This window comes from Theropithecus gelada, chromosome 7b, assembly GCF_003255815.1.
Source record: "Theropithecus gelada isolate Dixy chromosome 7b, Tgel_1.0, whole genome shotgun sequence".
Classification (NCBI taxonomy): domain Eukaryota; kingdom Metazoa; phylum Chordata; class Mammalia; order Primates; family Cercopithecidae; genus Theropithecus; species Theropithecus gelada.
Window position 1 is genome coordinate 17,331,493 of NC_037675.1, and position 12,212 is coordinate 17,343,704.

The window sequence follows — 12,212 nt, forward strand, 5'->3', positions numbered from 1 at the left end:
TTTTGGCCAGATGTGGTGGTAATGCCAGCACTTCTGGAGGCTGAGGCTGGAGGATTGCTTGAGCCCAGGAATTGGAGATCAGCCTGGGCAACATAGGGAGACCCTCTGTCTGCCAAAAAATTAAAAACAAAAAACAAACACAAAAAAACCCCCTAGGTGTTACGGTGTACCCCTGTGGTCCCAGCTACTTGGGAAGCTGAGGTGGAAGGATTGCTTGAGCCCAGGAGGTTGAGGCTGCATTGAGCCATGATTGTGCTGCAGCACTCCAGCCTGGATGACAGAGTGAGACCATGTCTAAAAATCAATTAAATAAAATGACATCTTTGTAGAAGTGAATTTTACCCAGGTACCAAGCCCCTGCCTGTCCCTCCCAACTCCCTTCCCCGCCTCCCAGCACCCCCATCTGTTTTGGTTCTGCTGTTGCCATTCTCTGGCTTTGGGGACTTGCTGAAGCCCCACTGTCCCCATCTTCCAGCTGTACCCCTTCTCTCTGCTTCCCTGCTTGTCTTATTCTTTACAGGGCTGCCTGGGATTTCACATTCCTAAAGTTCTTGGGTTTGTTTTTGGATCATGCCAATATCAGTTCTTTTGAGAAGGGAGAAAGGGTATTTTGCATTTTCCTTTTAATCATCAGTGAGTAGCCACAAAGGGTGTGTCTTTCCCTCCTGTGCTGTGTTTACTGTGTACTCCCTCGGTGCATGAATTATTTCATGGCACCAGTGGAGCATGTTTTATTCTCTTTCCTGTTTGTGGCTTGCACCTCCTGAACGCTGCTATCATTCATGGTCCAGCTTGGTTTTCTTTTTCACTGTTTCTATCACAGAACATCCTGAAGACCAATGGTGTCAGTCATAAGATCCAAAACAGCTGGTTCCTAGGCCCTGCCTCATGCTCTGTGGCTTGGGCTTGTCTTTTCTTGCAGAATAAGTGGGTAACTTCTTCCTGCTTTTTTTCTCTTTTCTTCGTAAATGGGAGGAAAAGTGTCGAGTATGGAGACTGCCCTTTCATTTGGAGGAAATTCACAGTTCCAGCTCTGTAGCGTGGCGTCTCTTAACTAGTGGTCAACACTGGCTGTGGAAGGGGGGCCAGATGGCAAAGTGAAGCAGATTCTTTCCTCCTGTCTGCAGTTTGATTGCAGTATGAAGTTCAGCTTGCTTCAGTCTATGTCTTCATGTTCTTCCACTAGGTACTGAATTTTGTGATCTGTTGGAAATAACAAGTAAATAGATGCCTAACACTTTATACAGATTGAGTATCTCTAATCCAAAAATCCAAAATCCAAAATGCTCCAAAAGCTGAAACTTTTGGAGCACTGACATGATACCACAAGTGGAAAATTCCACACCTCACCTCATGTGACGGGTCACAGTCAAAACTCAGGCGCACGACCCACAGTTAATTTAGTGTCCCCAAGGGAAAAAAGACCCTCCTGGCCCCCTTCAGATGTGATGTGTCTTTTCCACACATGCCCAGATTCCCTCAAACACCTCCACAAAGGGTAATAAAATGGTTCATTGTACACAAACTTTGTTTCATGCACAAGATTATTAAAATAATATATAAAATGAGCTTTTAGAGAAGTGAGAAGAGAAATGAGAGGTAGGGAGGGAGGAGTTGGGGGACAGTTGGGGGAATAGTTGAAGGTAAGGTGTTTAGGCCAAGCTCTGAGGAGGTGACGTTTGAGTGGAGACTCACATGGTGAGAGAATGGGGCAACCTCCTGAAGGAGCAGAAGCACTGTGGGCAGCAGGGTATGAGCAGAGGAGGAGCTCAGTGTGTTGGAGGTTGGCGACTCCTGTGGAGTCTTGTGGGATGGTGTTGGGACAGGGATGGACCGTGGGGAGGCTGGATCATGGGGAATATGTTGCTTTAGGCCAAGCTGGAGATGATGGTGGCTCAGATCAGAGCTAAAGTAGTGGAGACACACAGACACTGAATGAATGATGAAGTTCACTCATTCTGCATGTGTCCCATGTGATGCATCCAAGTACTGTTTAGGCACACCAAGTACTGTTTTAGCACACCAAGTACTGTTTTAGGCACTGGGGATATAATAGTGAACTAACTGGATCTGCCATTGTGTTGGTAGTGATGAGAGAGACCATGAGAAGAAAGGCCAGAGCCATGTCCTGCAGAGAGTGGTGTACTTTGGGAGGGAAGTGTGGGGTTGTCGAGGAACAGTGTGCTGCTCAGGGAGGAATGAGGTGGGACGGCCTTGTGGGAAGAGCAACCAAGATTCTCATAGGCTTGGGAGCTTGAACCCTGAGGTCTATTGCTGGACTAAATATGTGAGGTGTGAGAGGAGAGAAGAATCAGGAATGACTCTTTGATTTTTAACATGAGCAACTCAGAGAATGAGAGTACTACAGTTTAGAAGCTTGGAAGGTGGATTTTGTGGGGGAATGAATGAGTTATTAGACACCTCAGTGGATATACTCAGATGGATATATACATTAGAGCTGAGAAGAGTCTGGACTAGTGACATGGATTTGATCATCATCTAGAGTATGAGTGGCACAGGAAGCCACTTGTGTGGATGAGGTGACAGAGGAAATGGTTGAGGATAGCAACCAACATTTAGAGGCAAGGTAGAAGGCAGAGCAGTGTGGAATCAGGGAAGCTGAGAGCTTCCCTCAGCACAGTGGCACGAAGCTTGGACACCACCTCTTGTCTGTCCTGCTTAATTCCATTCACATCTAGAGTGGACTTGCTGTGTGCACACCGCTGACCACCTGCCTCATGTGACAATTGTTCCTCATGGATCTTAGCCCCTTGCCTTTACCATGAGCCTCCTCAGAGGTCAGGGCACTGCCTGTTAGCATTTCTCATGGTGTCATACACGTTGGGTGCTTCCCAAATTAATTACATCCATCAGAAAACTTCACTCTATCTGAGGAGCTTTAATGGTGGACTTGGGGATTATTAAATCCTAAAAAAGGTTATAACAAAAAGTTTTCTTGGTGTGTGTCTGTGCCTAGAATTTAGAAAATAAGTCATCCAGTACTGAGGCCGTTTTATGAAAAGCCTTGAAAATCTACAAATGCATTGGCCCAGCAATTCTACTTCTAGGGATTTATCCTAAGAAAATAGTCTTGGGTATCTGCCAAGAATGTTCACTGGAGTGTTGTTTATAATGTGCAAAACAGGAGCTAACCTAAATGTCCAACAATAAGGGATTGGTTAAAAAAAAAAAAAAGCCTCATGGTGTGTATTCATACCCTGGAATTACTGTCCCCTTAAAATGATGATGTAGAAGGACATATATTGACTTAGTAGAATATTAAGTGAAGGAAGTGTGTTTACAAATGTCATATTTTTGTCTGATTTCACTTGCCTTCATTTATAGAGAGTGGATAATTGGCATAGTGTTAACATTGTTTATCTTGGAATATTGAGATCGTTGATGATTTTTACTGTTTTTTTTTGTTGTTGTTGTTATTACCTCTAAACTCTCTGTAGGAAGCATGCTTTCTTGATCAATAAAACTCTTAAAGTTGGAATTTATGCTTCTTTTATTCATAAAAAAATCATGTTTTTAATCTTAGGTTATCCTTTATGTTTACATTAATGCAGATATGGGGAGAACACAGTCTACCCGGCTCATGTCGAATATGCGTTTTGGAGTCCCCACTTTCCAGGTCACAGTGACAGTTTTCCAGTATAGAGTAGACTGATTGCCCTGTACCCTTCAGGCAGGGTGCTGCAGTAGTAAGTTATTGATAGTTGGCTGCTGAGCTGTTGCTCAGGCCTTGGCAAATGACACTCTGCAGAAGGGACCAGGAGTGTGCAGTGGTGGAGTCGGGCTGGCCTGGGTTGCAGATTTAACTTTCACCTGTCCCTCTGTGTGCCCCTGGGCTGTAAGTTTTAGTTTGCAGGGTTGACGGGGATGGCCTCTCCCATAGTCGGTTGGTGTGTGCTGCACAGTCTGTCCCAGAATGAATGCCAGCTAACTGGTTAGCCACCTAGACTGTCAGTCTGCAACCCACAGCTTTGCCGTGAACGATTGAACCTTATTTCTTTTTTCTTTTTTTTTTTCTTTTTTGAGACAGAGTCTCGCTGTGTCACCCAGGCTGGAGTGCAGTGGCGCAATCTCAGCTCACTGCAGGCTCCGCCTCCCGGGTTCACGCCATTCTCCTGCCTCAGCCTCCCGAGTAGCTGGGACTACAGGTGCCCGCCACCATGCCCGGCTAATTTTTTGTATTTTTAGTAGAGATGGGGTTTCACTGTGTTAACCAGGATGGTCTCAATCTCCTGACCTAGTGATCCGCCCGCCTCGGCCTCCTAAAGTGCTGGGATTACAGGCGTGAGCCACCACACCTGGCCAAACCTTATTTCTTTAATAATAATACAGGATTCCTAAAAACCAACTGTATTATTGTTGGAAAAATAGTTTTAAAAATTATTTCCTTTTAACTGAGACGTTTACCCTCTTGTCTCCCTTCAGTCTGTGGGCCGGGCATCGACATCCGCAACGACTATCAGCAGCTGAAGCGCCTGGAGAACTGCACGGTGATCGAGGGCTACCTCCACATCCTGCTCATCTCCAAGGCCGAGGACTACCGCAGCTACCGCTTCCCCAAGCTCACGGTCATCACCGAGTACTTGCTGTTGTTCCGAGTGGCTGGCCTAGAGAGCCTCGGAGACCTGTTCCCCAACCTCACGGTAATCCGCGGCTGGAAACTCTTCTACAACTACGCCCTGGTCATCTTTGAGATGACCAATCTCAAGGATATTGGGCTTTACAACCTGAGGAACATTACTCGGGGGGCCATCAGGATTGAGAAAAATGCTGACCTCTGTTACCTCTCCACTGTGGACTGGTCCCTGATCCTGGATGCAGTGTCCAATAATTACATTGTGGGGAATAAGCCCCCAAAGGAATGCGGGGATCTGTGTCCGGGGACCATGGAGGAGAAGCCGATGTGCGAGAAGACCACCATCAACAATGAGTACAACTACCGCTGCTGGACCACAAACCGCTGCCAGAAAAGTAAGAGTGATGCTGACTGCTGCTTTCTCTCTGCTTCTCTCTCTTCTCTCCTTCTCCTCCTTGACCTCCCTTCTCTTCTGAATGCACGAGTTCCACTGGGCAGGGTGCAGTCGTGTTGCATTTAGGACGTGGCACGCCTGCTGTGCGGAAGTGGTTCCCAGCGGGGGTCTTGGTTGGCTTTCCTTTGCATCTGGGACTCTTGGATTGCGGGACTGTGGCATGGCTGGAGGCCATCATGGCTGCTGTCAAGACTATTCAAATCACATGTTAGAAATAATCCACCACACTCCTGGGCTAGAAACTTGCTGACCTTCAGCTTTGAATTCCTGATGAGAAAAGGTGACCTGGTGTGCTTGGAAGTCCCTGAGCCTTGACAGCTGGGGGCTGCTTATGTGTCAGCTCTTTCATCCTTTGTGCAAAGTGATATTTTTTGTTCTGCATGACTTCCTTAGTTTGAATGGACTTGGAATATGGTTAACTAAAGGGAAAGTAAAGCACTCACTCATATCCTATGAAAGCAATCCTTGGGTCCTAGTGATGATGTTATGATGCTCAGGTGTCCTGGTTATGGCAGAGCACCTGGCCCAGGTGGGAGACCTCTGGACCCATTTCCACAAGTCCCAGGTTCAAGCTGTACTTGCAGTTAGCTGTGTAGCAGGGTGCATTTTTAAATCTCTGGGATTCTGTTTTTGTTCTTTTATACCTGTTTACTGAACAGTTGTGAAAATCTTAAGAATTCACAAGTGAAGGAAGTTTGGAAAGTGTTTATTGCTCTGGGGGTCAGAGAGTGGTATTTTGAAGTTCTTGTATATTTATCTGCAATATGCTTATTTTCCCTTGAGAATAACTGAGCTCTTGCCTTCATGTGATCAATTCCTTGAGAGCCAGGCTGTTTGGTATTAAAATGTGATGCTGAGCCTTCACCTTATTGCATTCAGCAATATTTACATATATTGGCTAGGAAGCTTTTCCTCACTAGTTGGAAGTCAGTGTGTTAGCTATAAATAGCTATTATTTAAGTGTTGGCCCAGTTAAATATGCAAGGAACCCATGTTCTACAGTTACAAAGAGCCAAGAAACCCCAAATTGTTAGACTTGCCTAAAATAAATAAAAGGTGAGACCCCACGGAGGTGAAGTGTGTAAAATAAAGGCCAGACCTCAGAGGTAGCCCTTACTTCAGTTCCCCTTCAGCCAGGCCCGAGGAAGGAAAAGGATCTGTGTACCCTGATCTGCCACACACTTTTATACTCTGCAGAATTGGATCAGTGTGTATGTGAACATTGATTAGTAAGGGCAGGGGTCCCACTGGCTGCAGCCAGTACCTCGTAGAGCTCTGAGAATGCAGTCAGGCCACTTTAAGGTTGGCCAGAGTTGGAGGGAGATCTTATGGTAAAGTCACTTGTGTGATTGATTAAAACTGCCTTATCATTAAGTTACCCACTGGTTTGAGAAAACAACAAAATAATGTTTTTTAAATAACCTTGACATTTAAAACTTTTATCTGAAAAGTAAAAGGTGTTATCAAGGGAGGCAGCATGGAGTAGAAGAGAGATGTTGAACGTAGTGATGAGGGCTAGGAATGACCTTGGATGAGCCAGCCCCTCTGGGCTGTAGTTGGGCTTTTATAGACTATTTCTAGGGCAGTCGGTACATCCCTTAGCGGTGATCATATATGGGCATGAGGATGTTTTGAAAACTCATAAGCTCTTTACAGAAGGGACGTGCCGTATGAAACGTCATTAAGTGGGGAGTTGTTCAGGAACTAGGTAGGTAGTTACTTTGGGCTTGCCATGGGTTTTCGGCTGTTTCTGATCAGCTACTTATTGAAGACCCCTGGAATAGGGGTGAGGCCTGCATTCTGGATCCAAGTCTAAGAGGGGCAACTAGAAATGAGCAAGTTATTTAAATTGCCTGGGCTTCGGTTTCTTCATATGTGGAATGGGGTAAGGCCTGCCTTCCTCATAGGGCTGTTGGAAGATGAAAAGGATAAAGGAGAAGCACCGTGGAAAGGTAATGATGGTTAGAAGTTGGGCTCTGCTGGTGACAGACACCTTGATAACACCTGTTGGTTGGTCACCTGCTTCCCCAAGGCCATGTCCTGCAGCCTTCTTGACCATCCCAGCCCTGCTGATGTTCGTTGTGATTTCACAATGGAGTACTTACATAAAATTCATAACTGCTTTCAGGGAAATTTACTTCCCTTCTTCTTGTCCTGAAAACTCAGGCATGGGCATATTTCTTGGAGATTTTCTAGTTGAATCAGAACTGTCTCTTGGTTTGCATAGATTCCATTTAGACCTGCATTGTCCAGTGTGGTAGCGGCTTATTGAGTAAGCCACATGGCTTATTGAGTACTTGAACTGTGGCTTGTCCAAATTGGGACTGCTTTAGGTGTAAAATATACACTAGATTTCCAAGACATATAGGAAAAACCCTGTACACCATTTCATTAATAATTTCTATGTTGATTACATGTTGAAATATAACATTTTGGATATATTAAAGTAAAATGTGTTCTTAAAATAAATTTCAGCTGCCTGTTTCTTTTTAATTCTTTTTTTTTTTTTTTTTTTTGAGATGGAATTTCGTTCTTGTCATCCAGGCTGGAGTGCAGTGGCGCGATCTCGGCTCACTGCAACCTCTGCCTCCTGGGTTCAAGTGATTCTCCTGCCTCAGCCTCCTGAGTAGCTGGAATTACAAGCATGTGCCATCATGCCCATCTAATTTTTGTATTTTTACTAGAGACGGGGTTTTACCACCATGTTGGCCAGGCTGGTCTCAAACTCCTGATCTCCGATGATCTGCCTGCCTCAACCTCCCAAAGTACTGGGTTTACAGGCGTGAGCCACCATGCCCGACTTTTTAAATTCTTAATGTGGCTACTTGAAAATTTGAAATTACAGATGTGACTTGCATTCTGTGTTGGTAAGCTGCTTTAGAGCATTTCTTTTAACAGCAGGAGTTCTTCCCCTCATCATCTTTTTGGCTGAGTGGTCACTGCAGTGCTGACAGCCTGCACCTCTCCAGCCAGAACCCTTAGGAATCATTTGGGGAGCTCCGTGTAGGGCATTGAGAGTCCAGGCAGAATGGCTACCTTGAGTTCAACATAAGTGTTAAGATGGCCATTTGAAAAGATTAAGCACAGAAGAGTCCCATTCAGTTAATCTTCCGTTGGCTGGCTGTAGAACTAAGGAGAACATCTGGAGAAACATGTCAAGGGTGTGTGTGAAATCGTTGAGCCTACTTGATTTTGTCATGCTGATGCACAGTTTTCACTTGGCACTGTCCTTTAAACTCCTTCTGTGCCATGACTCTGCAGTGCCTGGCAGCGTAGTAGACTCTACTCCCACTATGGACGTGATCCCTCTGTGGTTTCTCTGCACACTTCTGTATTTCTCAGTTCTTTTTGGATTTGGGAATGGATTTTATACATTTTTGAGTCATTCCTAAAGGGCGATTGACCCTTAAAGAACTGTGTACAGCACTTTCCTTTCAGTAAGAACATAGTTGTGTGCCATCCCCTGACATGTGGTGTGGTTGATTCCTCTTCCCTTGTCTTCTGACACCACCCTCTTATGAGTCTCTTCCTGCCCCCACAGCTGCTGCTTCTCTGTCTCCCTTCCCTCAGTCTGGCTTTTAATGGTGGTCCCCTGACATAGTCCATTCAGGCTGCTGTAACAAAATCCCATACCCTGAGTGGCTTACACACAACAGAAATACTGCTCACAGTTCTGGAGGCTGGAAGTCCAAGTTCAAGGTGCTTACCAGATTAACTGTCTGGGGAGGGCCCACGCTCTGGTTCACAGACAGCACCTTTTCACTGTCTTCACATGTTGGAAGGGGTGAGGGTTTTTTTTTTCTGGCCTCTTTTTTAAAGGGCACTAATCCCATTTGTGAGGGCTCCACCCTCATGACCTAATCACCTCCCAGAGCCATCACATTGGGGATTAGGTTTCAACATAAGAATTTTGAGGGGACGTAAACATTCAGATCATAGCATGGCTGGAGTTCTATCCTGGGCTCTCTTTTCACTTTCCTTGTTCTCATCTCATCCACTGGTAACTTCATTGCTTCCTGTTTCCATCTAAACTTCCAAATATCTCCAGCCCAGAACCCTTTTGAGCCCAGGACCTGTCATTCATATCAGACCACCATGAGCATTTCACTACAGCGTCTGATGGTCTTCCCTGTTTCCTCACTTTTGCCTATATTTTTTCTTTTCTGTTCCCTCTTCAGTGGGCCACACTCTTGTTCCCCTGATTCTTATGTCAGGGATGTGAGTGTCCTTTGGACACTTCCTTCTCCAGTTGCACACCAGGCCTTTTCCCTCCTGAATGGAATGGAAATGCTGCTTCAGCTGCCCTCCTCTGCTCCTCCCCCTTACAGCATTGACATAGCCTCTCTCTGCTTTGTGCCCTGTGGTTCCACCGAGCACTGGGGAGCTTTCCAGTATGCTTTTTTTTTTTTTTTGAAGAAAGAGTCTCGCTCTGTCACCCAGGCTGGAATGCAGTAGTGCGATCTTGGCTCATTGCAACCTCTGGCTCCCAGGTTCAAGTGATTCTACTGCCTTAGCCTCCTGAGTAGCTAGGATTACCGCGCCACCACACCCAGCTAATTTTTGTATTTTTAGTAGAGACGGTGTTTCACCATGTTGACCAGGCTGGTCTCGAACTCCTGACCTCAGGCGATCCCCCTGTCTTGGCCTCCCGGTGTGCTGGGATTACAGGCATGAGCCACTGCGCCCGGCCATCCAGTGTGCACTTTGGACTGATGTGCTTCCCTACCTGAAATCCTGTAGCAAGTCCCTATAGGATAGGCATGTGGTACAGCGTGAAGCTCCTGAGTGGTCAACAGCTACCCCATGACAACATGCCACACTCCATGTGCCACTCCCTCCCGCCTGCCTGCCGAGTCCTTGGCCCCCGTGGTGCTCTCCCGTGCTGACCAGCCGGCACGGCTCACCTGGCCGAACTCTAGCCTTGCCTTTTCCTCTCAAGGATGTAAGGGCTCTGCAGATTTCAGGAGGCCTGTCTCCCAGCACCTGACGGGACACTTTGTGCCCCACTGTAAATTCTGGGTGTATCCTCCAGTGTATGCTGTCACCCCAAGGGCAAGCACTACGTCTGCTTTGTGAAGGGTTCATTGTTAGGAAGATACATTTTCCCCTTGAGCGAGAGTAGCATATTGTGGCAGTCTTCAGTGAGCCAGTTGTGCCAGGATTATGAAATGCAGATGTTTACCATGTCATTGTTGCTGTCATTGCTGCTGAGGAGTACTGACCAAAATCATCTGCAACTCTTAGTTGAAAGAGAGGACCACTATGGTGGGTAGCTCTTTTCTTTCCTGCCATTGTCGGGATGATTACAGGTCAAAGATGATGGAGTAGTATGGAAATTGTCTGAAAGGTTGAAGCTTGGCGCGTGAAGCCATTCATGACTTTGTAAGGCAGTTATGCTGAAGGCCAGTTCTGTGCTGGGAGGGACAGAGGTGAATCCTCCTGAGTGCCTGTGGTTTTCTTATTTCCCGGTGAATTTGCCTAAGTGCCTGTTGTTTGCTTGCCATGGAGCCTTTCTGGTATTTCATTTCAGGTGCAGATGCCCACCTTCCCACAAAAAACCCCCAACAAAACCTAAGACCTTACTGCAACCAAGTCTCCAAGTACTTTTTAACCCATTGGGATGAATAGCCTGTGGTCTACTCAGGTCACCCTGAGTGCGTGTGAGAAGGCCTGGGCTTTGCCAGGAAATCTGGGAAGGCAGGGCCGGGCTGTGTTGGAACCTGGCTTAGCTGTTGGGGCAGCCTCATTTCAATTAGAAGGGCATTGACTGGGAGCAGCAGTCCTGGAGTTTGTTGCATTTCCTGTTGCCCTCAAAATGAGAAACCAGGAAAATAGCAGATTGGAGCCTTTGAGAAGGCAGTAAATGGCTGTTTTTATTGACAAAAGGAAAACATTTTACTGCCATCTCACTGATGGCATCTCACTGACTTAAAATGAAGGCAGGTTGTAGTTTAAAAAAAAAAAAGTGTACTTTTTCCCCCCTACATATTCTTATATTCTTGTTTATCAGCCACTGCTCATAAGGGCAGTGTTGTCTTGTGGAGTAGAGGCACTGTCTTTCCCTCATTTTCCTATGTAGGTTGGTATGGCTGACCTGCTAGATCAAGGTGGAGGACCTGTTTAAGAATGTGTAAATTTAAGGCTGGGAGCAGTGGCTCACACCTGTAATCCTAGCATTTTGGGAGGCTGAGGCAGGAGGATCGCTTGAGTTCAGGAGTTCAAGACTGGCTTGGGCAACATGGTGAGACCTTGTTCATATAAAAAAATTTAAATAATTAGCTGGTTGTGGAGGCATGTGCCTGTAGTCCCAGCATTTTGGGAGGCTGAGATGGGAGGATCACCTGAGCCTGGGGAGACGGCGGTTGCAGTGAGCTGTGGTTGTGCCGCTGTACTTCAGCCTGGGTGACAGAATGAAATCCTGTCTGGGAAAAAAAAAAAAAAGAAAGAATTTGTAACTTTAAGTTTTATGGCTAGCTTTGAGAAAGGAAAATAATAAAAAAAAGAATGTGTAAGTCACCTGCTGGATGGCGGGAAGAGGGACACATTGTCTTTGTAGTGAAACTTCACTCATGTGATGTGTAGTATTTCATCTTAACTTTTTTTTTTTAACTTAAGCTACTTCTGAAGAGCTGAGATGTTTCTATTAAGCACCGTGTGGTCTGCGCCAGTCTCCTGCAGGCCATTGTTCCCCAGACTGCTAAGACGATCATGACACAGGCCTGCATTTTCAGGTGGACCCTTGGGAGGGGCTTGTGGACCCTGAAGGAGAAGGCAGCCAGGAGAGGGGTATCTGGCTTTGTGTTGTTGGTAGGAACTTGTCTCGGTTATCCTGGAAGGCCTCTGCTCTGGTCAGCTGCTCCCAGTGTGGGGGTGATCTTTATTTAGAAGGGGGTCACATGCCCCCAGGCCTCATTGCAGTGCCTTTTTTAGTCAGGCGTGGAGCTCACATTTTGTTCTGCCTGTTTGCCGACCCCTGTTGCCAAGATGGTGAAGCAGTTTGTGTCCAAGTTCCCTGGGACCTGGCTTAGCCCACCTCCTTTCTTGGGACGTGTGCCTTGTGCCTCAAAGACTTTGCTTTTGGCTAATTGTCATGTAATGATGGTGTCACTATCCTGGACCCCCTTCAGAAGTTTTTAATAGGGATCTCATCTAAGAGACCAAAAG

At 46.2% G+C, this 12,212-nt stretch overlaps 1 protein-coding gene across 2 annotated transcripts in view; it reads left to right on the forward strand.

The window, feature by feature from the left end:
- Window positions 1–12,212, forward strand: part of IGF1R (insulin like growth factor 1 receptor) — a 317,863-nt gene that overhangs the window by 54,241 nt on the left and 251,410 nt on the right. For both annotated transcript variants that reach the window (XM_025391374.1, XM_025391375.1), the window contains exon 2: window positions 4,444–4,989. In XM_025391374.1, coding sequence (XP_025247159.1) covers window positions 4,444–4,989 — 546 coding nt within the window. The remainder of the gene's footprint in view (window positions 1–4,443; window positions 4,990–12,212) is intronic.